The sequence below is a fragment of the Penaeus monodon genome, chromosome 9, assembly GCF_015228065.2.
Source record: "Penaeus monodon isolate SGIC_2016 chromosome 9, NSTDA_Pmon_1, whole genome shotgun sequence".
Classification (NCBI taxonomy): Eukaryota; Metazoa; Arthropoda; class Malacostraca; order Decapoda; family Penaeidae; genus Penaeus; species Penaeus monodon.
The window spans coordinates 5,859,344-5,871,843 of NC_051394.1; the positions used below are offsets into that span (position 1 = coordinate 5,859,344).

General features: G+C 45.8%; 1 protein-coding gene across 1 annotated transcript in view; it reads right to left on the reverse strand.

Annotated features, from left to right (window-relative positions):
- LOC119576581 (formin-like protein 16) overlaps nt 1-12,500 on the reverse strand; it is an 81,247-nt gene that overhangs the window by 32,846 nt on the left and 35,901 nt on the right. The window contains exons 2-4 of the mRNA XM_037924249.1: nt 7,625-7,723; nt 7,417-7,541; nt 6,147-6,269 (exon numbers count right to left, since the gene is read on the reverse strand). Of these exons, the coding sequence (XP_037780177.1) occupies nt 6,147-6,269; nt 7,417-7,541; nt 7,625-7,723 (347 nt within the window). The remainder of the gene's footprint in view (nt 1-6,146; nt 6,270-7,416; nt 7,542-7,624; nt 7,724-12,500) is intronic.

Sequence of the window (12,500 nt, forward strand, 5' to 3'; positions counted from 1 at the left end):
TGGTATGTGAGGCAATAATTTATTAAAAATGCGCGCGAAAAAATAGCCTCACCTGCAGGGGTACGGGGATGATGATTTTTTAGGTAATTTAAAATGTCCCTTTCGGGTTCATGGTTTAAATTCGCGATTCGCGGGCGACGGGGAGCGAGGCCGGGAATATTTTGGCGGAATTTCTGCGTTTTTTTTTTTTTTTTTTTTTTTTTTTAGTTGGCAGGAGCTTTTTTTTTAGGTGGGGGGGGTGTTAAGGAGGGTGTGTGGGGGGGGAGGGGTAATTGTTTTTTTTTTTTTTTTTTTTTGTTTTTGAATGTCCTTGCTTCTTTTTTTTTTTTTCTTTGTTCTAGGGTGTGTTTGTGTGTGTGTGTGTGTGGGTGGGTGTCAAGCCTGTGCATCTATTCTCTCTCTCTCTCTCTTTCCCCTCCCTCCCTCCTCCCTCCTCTCCTTTCCCCCCTCCCCCCCCCTCCCCCCTCCCTCCCTCCTTCCCCCCCCCTTTCCCTCCCCCCCCTCCCTTCATCCTTTTTCCCCCCAACCCTCCTCCCCCCCTCATCCCCCCTTTTTCCTCTTCCCCCCCCTTTAAAAAAAATAAAAATTCTCTTTTTTGTTTTCTTTTTTTTTTTTTTTTTTTTTTTTTTTTTTTTTTTTTTTTTTTTTTTTTTTTTTTTTTTTTTTTTTTTTCTTCTCTTCTATCTTCTGTTTTCTACTTCTTTTCTTCCCCGTTTTATCTTCTTTTCTTCTATCTATCTGTTTATCAATCTGTCCCCGTCTTTCCCGTCTAAAAAAAAATTAAACTAATTGTTGTTAATTTCTGTCTATGTTTTCTTGTTTTAACTCTTTTTTTCTTTCCCTCCTTTCTTCCCCTTTCTCTCTTTTCTCTTCTCATCCTCTCTCTCTCTCTCCTTACTCTCCTGTCTTCCTCACTTTCTCTTCTCTCTTTCTCCTCGCTGCTCTCTCCTCTCTCTCTCTCTCTTTCTCTCTTTCCTCTCTCTTCTCCTCTCTCTTCTCTCGTCTCTTTCTCTCTCTCTTCCTCCTGTTCTCTTCTCTCTCTCGCTCTCTCTCTCTCTCTCTCTCTCTCTCTCTCTCTCTCTCTCTCTCTCTCTCTCTCCCTCTTTCTCTTCTTTCCACCCTCTATCTCTCCTCTATCTATCTATCTATCTGGTATTCGCTTTACTGCATACAAATAGTTCATTTACAACCAGTCCAGGTTAATATACTAGACTGACTCATCACGCAATATAAACAAAATATAATGCTCGTATTTCCAGATCACGAAACAGAAATATAACTACGTGTATTTGGGTAACTCATTGGCGTGGGATGTCAGGAATGGGCGGGCGGTGGGCGGGAGGGGGGGAGGAGGATGGGCGGTGGGCAGTGGGCGGGAGGAGGAAGTGCGGTGGGCGGGAGGGGAGAGTGGGTGTAGGTAAGGGAGAGTGGGTGTAGGTAAGGGAGGGAGTGGGCGGTGGGCGGAGGTCGGAGGGAAATGGGCGGTGGGGGGGGGGGGAGAATGGGCGGTGGGGGGGGCCAATGGGCGGAGGTAAGGGAGGGGGGGATAATGGGTAGTGGGTGGTGGGTAGGGGACAGTGGGCGGAGTAAGGGGGGGGGATGGGTTGTGGGCGGTGGGTGGTGGGCGGGAATCAATGGGCCGGAGGTCGGGAAGGGAGCATGGGCGTCGGGGGGGGGGTGACAATGGACGGATATCGGGGGGGGGGGGGGGGCGGTGGGCGGGGGACAATGGGCAGAGGTCGGGGGGAAGGGGGAGGGGGGGGGAAATCAATACCCGAATGACACCTAACGTGATATGCAAATCAGATTATCCTTCAAATGATTGATATACAAACACAAATTAACCAGGTTTCCGATCTGAGGCCAAAATACAGATGTGTTTCCCTATTGGTTACGTTTTCATGAACGGAATATGGGGGGGGGGAGGTTTAGTGAAGAACGGAAGGGAACAAAGATGATAACAAACAAACGATAGTAATATATAATAGGTAATAGATAAGCAAAAATATCCGAATTAATGAAAAAATGGAGATGGAGATAAATATAAAGATATCCGGATGGAGAAGGAAATAAAAAAACGGGAGTGAATAAAGATAATAACGAAAGAAAAAGATAAGCAAAAATATCCTGATGAAAAAGACAGCGTGGTTTAATGAAAGAAAGACATAAAAAGAATTATCCTAATGGAAAAGTTTAATTTAATGATGATAATGAAGAAAAAAAAAAACAGTATATAAAATACATATATAAAATATATATAATATATAATAAAATATATATAAAATATATATAAAATATAATATAAAAAATATATATATAAAAGTATATATAAAAAACAGTATATAAACCTAAACATGAAATTATCCTATGCATATAATTTAAAATATTATGATCTAATCGAAAGGAAAAAAAAAAGTTAACGAAACGAAAAATGAATTACAAAATATCTCAGCATGAATTATACCTCGAAAAGGAATCGCAAAAATATCTCCCCGTGAAATATAATTTCTAAATTGAATAAATAAATTTAATTCGCACACAGGAGAGATAATAAATAAAAAATAAAAATGCTCCCCGCTGATTGCATATCATCTGGCCATTTCTACGCCATTAATCTGCTTGGTAGATGCATTAAATCGTGAAATTAAGGGACGTCACTCATATCTCTCGTGGCATTTCTTCATTTGCTTCGCAGCTCGAATATTGGGGGGTGGGGGAGGGGGGTGAGGTGGGAGGTGGGGATGCGGGGGAGGTGGGGGATGGGGTGAGGTGGGGGATGGGGATGGGGGGGGGTGAGGTGGGTGAGGGGGTGAGATGGGGGTAGGGTGTGGAGAGGGTGGGGGGTCGTCATCCACATCAAGCATCATCTGACAGGCGTGTGTGCCTCTGTGTGTGTGTGTAACTTTTCCCCTCATTTTAATTTTCCCCTTAGATAGTCCTCTCCATTTCGGCTGACTTTTTGTTTTTTTTCTTGATTTCGTGTTTTGTCTTTTCATCTTCTCCATCTTCATCTTCTTCTTCTACTTGTTGTTGTTCTCCTTCTTCTCCTTCTTCTTCTTCTTCTTCTTCTTTTCCTTCTTCTTCTTCTTCTTCTTCTTCTCTTCTTCTTCTTCTTCCTTCGTGCTTCTTCTTCTTCTTCCTTCTTCTTCTTCTTCTCCTTCTTTACTCCTTACTTCTTCTCATTCCTTCTTCTCCTCTCTTCTCCTCTTCTTCTCTCCTTCTTCTCTTCTCTTCCTTCGCTTATCCTCTTTCCTACCCTATCCTCCTTCCCTAACCTCATTCTTCCCCTTCTCAACCCCTTTCTACGCTCTTCCCCTTCCTCCTTTTATAACCTCTGCTCTCTGCCTTTTCCTTTCCCCCTCTTTCTCTCTTTTCCTTCCCTCCCCATTCGCTTAGATCCTTCTTCTAAACCCCACCCCTCCCCCTCCTCTCCCCCTCCCACTCCTCTCCCTCCCCCTCCCCCTCCTCCTCCCTTTTCTTAATCCTCTGCTCCTCCTCTTCCTTCACTTTCTTCTTACCCTTCCCTTGTTCCTTCTCCTTCTCCTCCTTTTTTACCTTTCTCTTAACCTTCCTTTTTTTTACCCTTCTTCCCCTCCCCTTTTTACCTTTCTCTTAAATCCCTCCCTTTTACCCCTCTCCCCTCTACCCTTTTTGCCTTTCTTCTCCCCTCCCCTTTTTTACCCTTCTCCCTCCTCCTTTACCCTTCTCCTCCCTTTCCTCTTTTTTACCCTTCTCTTAACCCCCTCCTCCCTCCCCTCCCCTTCTCTTGATTCCTTTCCCTTTATATAACCCTCCCCCTCCCCCTTTTTCTTCCCCTCCCCCCTCTCCTTCCCCTCCCCCTCACCCCTCCTTCCCCTCCCCCTCCCCCTTTCCTTCTCCACCCCTCCCCCCTTTCCTTTCCCACCCCCTCTCCTTCCTTTCCCCCTCCCCCCTTTCCTTCCCCTCCCCCTCCCCCCTCTCCTTTCCCACCCCCTCCCCCTCCCCTCTCTCCTTCCCTCTCTCCTTCTCCCCTTCCCCCCTTTCCTTCCCCTCCCCCCACCATCATCCACGAAACTATATTTGCTTAATCATCAGGATCCGAAATGTGGTAAAGTTACATTTTGGTGCATCGCTTTCATCAAACTCAAAAAAAAAAAATAGATAGATAATTAGATAAATAAAACGATATTCTGATAAATAGATGGGGCAAATGGATGAATGAGGAAAATGAGTAAATAGTGGATTAACAGATGCATAGATAGACCTATGAATGAAAAAACAAAAACAAAAACGCATCGGGGGGGGAAAAATGGCGGGAAAATTCGAAACGGGGGGAAAAAATGGCGGGAAAATTCGAAAACATTCTCCTCGTGCAATTATTTTTAGTCATGTTTATTTCTGTTTTGTTTGTTTGTTTGCTTTGGAGGGGGTCGCTTGTTTTTTTTTTTTTTTTTTTATTTTTTTTTTCCTATTTTTTTTTCTTTTAATCTCTCTTTACGGTTTTCCTTTCCGTGATGTTGATAAAATAGGCGATTTAGACTTTGATATTGATTTAGCGGAAGTGTGCAATCATGACGGAATGTATAATTTCGTATTAAATGAATTTCCTCATATTGAATCACTGTCTTAATTATGGTCAAATATTAGAAGTATGTAGATTCGACTTTTAAATAAAGACTAATAAGGGCCAGGGAAAAAAATGTTTAAATGCGGATATTCGAGAGAAAAAAAAAAAAATTTCGTATTGGATGGGTAAGTTCAATACGAGTGTTGTAGATTGATTAATCTGTCTGTCTGTGTCTGTCTCTGTGCTTTTCCGTCTGTCTGTCTGTCTGTCTGTCTGTCTCCCCCCTTCTCTCTCTCTCTCTCTCTCTCTCTCTCTCTCTCTCTCTCTCTCTCTCTCTCTCTCTCTCTCTCTCTCTCTCTCTCTCTCTCTCTACCTCGCATATATATAGATATATGTATGTGTGTATATATATATGTGTGTGTGTGTATGTATATATAGATAGATAGATAGACAGATAGATAAATAAGTAGATATAAACACACACACACACACACACACACACACACACACACACACACATATATATATATATATATATATATATATATATATATATATATATATATATATATATATATATATATATATATATATATCATGATTGGGACAAGAGGAGAAAAACACGATAAAACATGTCTATGTAAACTACTTTATTGTGTTCTACATGCCTTCCCTATAATTAACAATAAAACCAAACCGCAGCAGCATACACAATAAAAATACATGATTCTACATACTGAAAAAACACATTCGCTTCACAAGTATTACTCAGGTACGCAGTTCGAGAGAAGTGTGAGGAGGAGGAAGGCGCATTAGGGTGAAAATTGCCTAATGACGCCGCGAGAAAAGAGCCTTTGTAGCAAGCAGCGGCACGGGGAAAGGCATGTATAAACACACGCATACACGCGCTCTTATTTATATATGTGTATAGGCACACACATGCGAATTTACAAACACGCAGGCAGATAGACAGACACGCACACTTACGCAAACACACACACACACATATAATATATATATATATATAATATATATATATATATATATATATATATATATATATATATATATATATATATATATATATATATATATATATATATATGCACACACGTACATCCGCCCATACACATACAGAAAGAGAGACAGACTGATATAGTCAAGGAACAGCTTTCTATCTGTTCAAGTGAAGCTGAAGTTGATTTCAGATATATCATCGTATTTCGCTCATTAAGCGTTGAACTAATTAATGCCCGACGTTCTCTTTGTCTCTTTGGCTTTCCCGTAAGATTTAGGAGACCATTATCCTTGATATTGACATTACTGCAGGATCATAGAGAGGTAACATTCCCCTGCTTACAAGCGCATTCCACACCTATGGTAAAGGTAATTAGCCTCGCGTGCTTGCATAGAGACAAGCACTTAATAGAGTGGGCGGCTGTGCGAAGCCTCGAGTGCCCCGTCGCTGCCCGCTCGGCGACGCGGCGCTGGCAACAACCAAAACGCACGTCGGCGCCTCACTCTTGTCATTAACGCAGGTCGTGATGGCCTGTAACGAGGTTATGTAAATGAATGATTGCACTCGCACATACACACGCACATCGCGCCCACAACACCGGCTCTCGGAGGTCGGGATGCGCGGCGGATGCTGCGGAGAGGGCGGAGGTCCAGAGGGAGGTGCGGATGGGGTGGGGAGCCCTCTCCGCCTTTGTTGCTCGAGATGCTAGGGGGAGAAAAGCATGAATATGCAAGATATGCAACGCGGGTCTCGTTTGTGGACGCGATCGCGTCGAATTTCAGCGTCGAGCGAGGTAAAAATGTCAAGACGTTGCCGCGCGGGCCCGGCGGGCGATGCCGTCCAGGCGCGATTCCATCCGTCACGCGTGCGCCATCGCCGTTCGCCTTCCACAGGAGATCGCAACTGCTATTTTCCCGTAATAATCTCGCCGCCCGCCGTCAGATCACAGAGACGACCTGTCCGAGACACACATACACACCGCCAGCTGTAAATAGTTCCGAGAAATCTATTTTCCTTTGCTCACATGCGGGAGACGCGGTTCTTCGGCTTGGCAACGAGGGCGAGGAGGCGGTTTGCTCGCGCGGCGCTGAGCCACTATCAGGCTCCTCGGTTGTATGGAGTCGTGCTGGCGCCGATGCCCAGTTGCGAGAGTTGAAGAGAGAGAAAAAGTAGAAAAAAACGAGAAGATAAGGAAGAATAAGTAGAAAAAGAAGAAATGGAGAAGAATAAGAGAGACTGGCATCTAATCTTCCAGAGTAATACAGTATCTTGTTACTCCTTCCTTGCTTCTTCCGTGTTAACTCCTTCCTTGTTTACTTCCTTCCTTGCTTTCCTTCCTTGCTTTACCTCCTTCCTTGCTTTCCTTCCTTGCTTTACCTCCTTCCTTGCTTTCCTTCCTTGCTTTAGTACCTGTTTCCATATTGTCTTTACGCCTAGCTTAACTCTCCTTGTCCTGCTTTCCTTCTGGCTTTACCTCGTAAAGTGGCTTTGCGTTTGCTTGTGTGTGTCTTGCGTGTGTTCTTTCTGTGTTTGTGTTCCTGCTTTATTGCCTTGTTTCGTTTGTTGTGTCTTGCTGTGTACCTCTGTGTGCTGTCCTTAAAGCTTGCTTAGTCCTTGTTGCTTTGATTCTTGCTTCCTTCCTTGCATATGCGCGTCCTTACACTTGCTTCTCCTGCTTATATCGAGCGCCTTCTTGCTTTCGTATCTTGCTTTCGTTGCTTTCTCCTGCTTTACCTCTTCCTTCTTAGTCTTTCTTGGGTTTCAACCTAACTTTTTTTTCTTCTTCACTGGGACTTTCTTTCCCTTTCTTCCTCCCTGCTTCCTCCTTCACTTTGGTTGTATCGTTGCGTACGAGACGACGTTGTTCTCCTGGCTTGAGCTCGTCCTTGCAGTGACGTCCTGCTTGACGGTCTCGTGCTTGAGCTCTGGTAACATCTCAATGCGTAACGTCCGTGCGTAAGGCCTCGGGGTGTACTTCTGCTGTAGGACCTTACGTTGTGATCCGTGGTATGAACTCCTTCAGTGTGGGGTCTCCAGTGCTTTACAGCCTGCCTGCTTACTTGCTGACTTTGAGCGTCTCTGCTTAGTCTGTAGGACTCTGCATGCGTAAGATCGTTGTTGGACCGTGAGGCCTCTGCTTTACTTCCTTGCTTTAGTACCTGTTTCCATATTGTTTTTACGCCTCAGACCTAATGTACTCCAGGTGTGGTCCAGACTTTTCTCTCCGTGGAGATGTACCGTGAAAGTAGAAGGAAATATGGAAGAAATTAGACCAAAGAAACGACAAGAGTACGTGTGTGTGTGTGTGCGTGCGTGTGTGTGTGTGTGTGTGCGTGCGTGCGTGTGTGTGTGTGTGTGTGTGTGTATGTGTGTGTGTGAGTGTGTGCTTATTTGTGATTTGTTTGTGTTCGTTTGTGTTCGTTTGTGTGTGTATGTGTGTGTGTGTGCGTGCGTGCGTGCGTGTGTGTGTGTGTGTGTGTGTGTGTGTGTGTGTGTGTGCGCGTGTGTGTGTGTGTGTGTGTAAAAGCGTGTGTCAGTATGTGATCATTTGTCTTCCGGTCTGTCAATGCGCGTCGTCTTACAACTTGCGTCGACTGACTGCTATATCGAGCGCCGTTGCAGAATACGTTGCAATTTTCAGGTTGCTTTCTGCTCGATGGCGGTTTTCCTAAAGTTTATTTGGGGGTTTCAACCTAAACTTTTTTTTTTCTTCTTCACGTGGGGCTTTTCTTTAATCTTGGCTCAGTCGTCTTCCTCAAGCTTTACAATCTTTTGAGTTGGTACGTCGATGGAAGCGGAGGGAGGGGAAGGGGAGGGGGAGGGGGAGGATGAGTGAGGGAGGGGAGGGGGAGGGATGGTGGAGGAGGGAAGGAGGGAAGGGAGGGAGGGAGAGAGGGGAGTGAGGGAAGGAGAGGGAGGGAGAGGAGGAGGAAGGAAGGAAGAAGGGAGGGAGGGAGGGGAGGGAGGAAGGGAGGAGAGAAGGGAGTGTGGGAGGGCAGGTACGTAGGCCGTTCTTTACCTCGCGTTCTGTAGTTGCAATCTTATCCTTGTCTTCTTCTTCAGAGCCCTGGGGGGGAGGGGGATGAGCAGGGGGGGAGGGGGATGAGGAGGGGGCGAGGGAAATGTTTTTGTCTCCATTCTTGTTTTTGTTGTTGTTTCTCGTCGGTTTATTTGCTTGGGGGATTTCTGAGCTTGACAAATGTACGATGAAAGGAAGGAAGTTTGTCAAATGCATTGTGAAAGACAGCAGCGCGGGGGAAGAGACAAGAGAGAGAGACAGGAGGAAGAGAATGGAGAGAGAGGCAGGAGAAAGAGGCAGGGGAGAGAGACAGGAGAGAAAGACAGGAGGAAAGACAGGAGAGAGAGACAGGAGAGAGAACAGGAGGAAGAGAATGGAGAGAGAGACAGGAGAAAGAGACAGGAGGAAGACACAAGAGAGAGAGAAGGAGAGAGAGAAGGAGAGAGAGAGAGAGAGAGAGAGAGAGAGAGAGAAAGAGAGAGAGAGAGAGAGAAAGAGAGAGGGAGAGTAAAGAAAAATGAAAAAAAAAACAGACAAACAAACAAAGGGTCAAAGAGAGAAATAAAGAAAGAAAAAAAAAGAAAGAGAGAAAGAAAGAAAGAAAGAAAGAGAGAAAGAGAGGAAGAAAGAAAGAAAGAAAGAAAGAGAGAGAGAGAGAAAGAAAGAAAGAAAGAAAAAGAGAGAGAAAGAAAGAAAAGAAAGAAAGAAAGAGAGAGAAAGAAAGAAAGAGAGAGAGAGAGAGAGAGAAAATGAAGACCTAATCCACGCGAGTCCATCACTGTCCACGCTTTTCCTCAGTCTATCGAAGGAAAATAAAAGTCATCAAAGACGCGAGCTTCCCCGAGGAAGAACGGAATAAGCAAAGGGGGAGATTATTCCCTCCTCTCTTCTCCTTTCTCCTCTTCCCTCCTCTTTACTCTCCTTTTCGTTCTTCCTTTATCTTCATATTCCTTTCTCGTCCCTCCTACTTCTCTTCCTACTTCTTCCTTCTTTCCTCCTCTTTTCTTCTTATTCTTCCTCTTTCCCTCATTTATCTTCATATTCCTTTCTCGTCCCTCCTCTTCCTTCCTCTTCGAAGGAAACGAAAGAGGAACTGGGAAACATGAAAAGGAGAAGGGAAGGGAGAGGGAAAAATGGGAGAAAGAGAGGAGGGAAGAAGAGGTGAAAAAAGGGAAGGGGAAGAGGAGACGGAGAATAAGAGTGAAGATGAGAAAGAAGAAGAGGAAGAAGAAGAGGAAGAAGAGGAGGAAGAAGAGGAGGAAGAAGAGGAAGAAGAAGAGGAAGAAGAAGAGGAAGAAGAGGGAAGAGAAGGGGAAGGGGAAGAGAAGAAAAGATGACAACAAAGAAGAAAACGACCACAAGAGAATGGAAGAGAAAAGGATAAGAAGAAAAAATAGAAAGAAGAAATAAACAAGAAAAGGTAGAAAAGGCAGATCAGAAATAACCCCTTAAATCTCAGTACGACAGACGTCTTGAGTGTTGCCGCTATTGTTGCATCGTTGCCTCATTTCATTGCCATGTTGCAAAACTAGTCTCTCCTCCTCCTCCTTCTGTGGAGACAAAAAAAAAAGACAGGGAGAACGATGCCTTTGCAAAAGGCGGCATCAAACACCCCCGGTTAATCAGGGAGGATGAAGGGGTGAATAATAGAGAATAGGACAAAGGGAGTTCAACAGGACGAGAAGAACGAACAAACCAGGTCCAAACAGGAGGGAAAAGGATAGAGAAAGCGGAATAAAAGAGCAGAGATAGACGAGAGAGTAAAAGAGACGAGGGAGGGGGGGAAGAGACAGGACAGGGAGAGACAGAGACAGAGACAGAGATAAAGAGAGGACAGAGACAGAGAAGAGACAGAAAGAGAGAAGTGAGAGAGAGAAGAAAGTGAGAAGAAGAGAAGAAGAGAGAAGAGAAGAGACAGAGACAGAGACAAAACGACAGAGGGACAGAAACAGAGACAGAAACAGAGACATACAGACAGACAAACGGGGAAAAGAGCAGACCAAAATGCACACAGTCATGCAAGATTCGTATACGCTCGTGGCTTCCTCGAAATTACTTTAGCATTAAACAACGCTCGCCTTAGCCTGACGTATGAACATTTTGAGAAATGAATATTGTAGGTCCGTAACCCCTCATTTGTCATAGGGAGGAGGGGGAGGGGAAGGGAAATAGAGGAGGAGGGAGAGGTGGAGTGGGAGAGGGAGGAGGAAGGGAAGGAGGGAGGGGGAGGAGGAGGAAGGAGAGGTGGAATGGGAGAGGGAGGAGGAGGGGGCGGTGGAGGTGGAAGGGGAGGGGAGGGAGGAGTATGAGGAGGGGGAGGGAGGAGGAAGAGGAGGATGATAAGGAGAAGGAGAAGGAGGAGAGGAGAAAGAGAAAGAGATGGAGGAGGAGGAAAGAAGGAGAAGGAGAAGAAGAAGAGAAGAGGAAGGAAAAGGGATGGAGAGAGAAGAGCGAGGAAGAGAAGGAGAGGGGGGAAGGGGAGAGGAAGGAGGAGGGGATAGAGGGGAAAGGGAGGAGGGAGGGGAGTAAGGGAGGGAAGGAAAGGGAGAAAGAAAAAGAGGAAGAGAAGGAGATGGAGAAAGAGGAGGAGGGGGGGGAGGAGGCGGCGGCGGCCGGGTGCTTGGGAGCCAATTCGCAGCCGATGCTCTTCTCGACGCAGCTCCGTCTCCTTCCGTGGGGGGGGGGAGGGTGAGAGAGAGGGAGAGGGAGAAGGAGGAAGAGAAGGAGAAGGAAGCTGAAAGCGAAGGGAAGGAGGAGGGGAGAGAAGAGAATGAAGAGAAAAAGAAGAAGGAGAGAGAGAGGAGAGAAGAGAGGAGGAGAGGAGAGAGAGAGAGAGGAGAGAGGAGGGAGGAGAGGGGAGAGGGAGGAGAGGGATGAGGGGAGGAGAGGAGAGAGAGAGAAGGGGAGAGAGAGAGGTGAGGGAGGAGAGAGAGAGGGGAGAGAGAGTGAGGAAGGAGAGAGCAGGGGACAGAGGGGTAGAGGAGGAGAGAGTGGGGGAAGGGAGGAGAGCAGAACGAACAGAAGGAAGAGGGTGATGGGGAACAGAGGGTGAGAGGAGGAGAGGGTTGAGGGCGCGGTGAGGAGGTATCGGTGAAGGGAGGAGAAGCTGATCTAAAGTTTGTTTTTTGTTTTAGGGAGAATTAACTGGGGAGGAAGCTTTAAGAGGGAAGGGTATGGGAAGGTAGCTCGGGCTAATACGGAAGAGTGATAGGAAAGCTTGTGGAGGACTAGAGGAAATTATGATGGGAGGGGGTGAGGGGAGGAGAGGGTGAGGGGAGGAGAGGGTGAAGGGAGGGAGGAAGGGATGAGGGGAGGAAGGGGTGAGGGGAAAAAGGGGTGATGGGAGGAGAGGAAGAAGTGAGGGGAGGAAGGGATGAGGGGATGAAAGGGAGAGGGGAGGGAGGATGATGGGAAGAAGGGGAGAGAGGAGGAAAGAGGGGAGAGAGGAGGAAGGGGTAAGGAAAGGAGAAGTTGAGGGGGGGGGGTGAGAGAGATACGTGCACAGACTCAAGAACCGCAAAGCAAGCAGAAACACAACCAGCAAATGTTTCAGGTGAAATCTGAATACACCCCCTTAGGCTTCGTGCTCCTCTTCAAGAAATAGAGGAATAGAGAAAGCAGGAAAGAAAGAAAGGTAGGGGGGAAGAAAATACTGAAGAAGAGGGGGAAGTGAAAGAGAGGGAGAGGGAAATAGAGAAGGAATCGAAGTAGGAGGAAGAGGAGGAGGGAGTGTAGAGGTGGAGGATGATAAGGAGAAGGACGAAGAGAAGAAAAGAGTGAAGGAGAAGAAAGGAAAGGAGGAAGAGGAGGAGGAGAATAATAATAATAAGAAGAAGAAAAAGAAAAAGATGAATAATAATAATAATAACAAGAAGAAGAATTATAAGGATTATCGATACTTTGAAATTGCATTTACT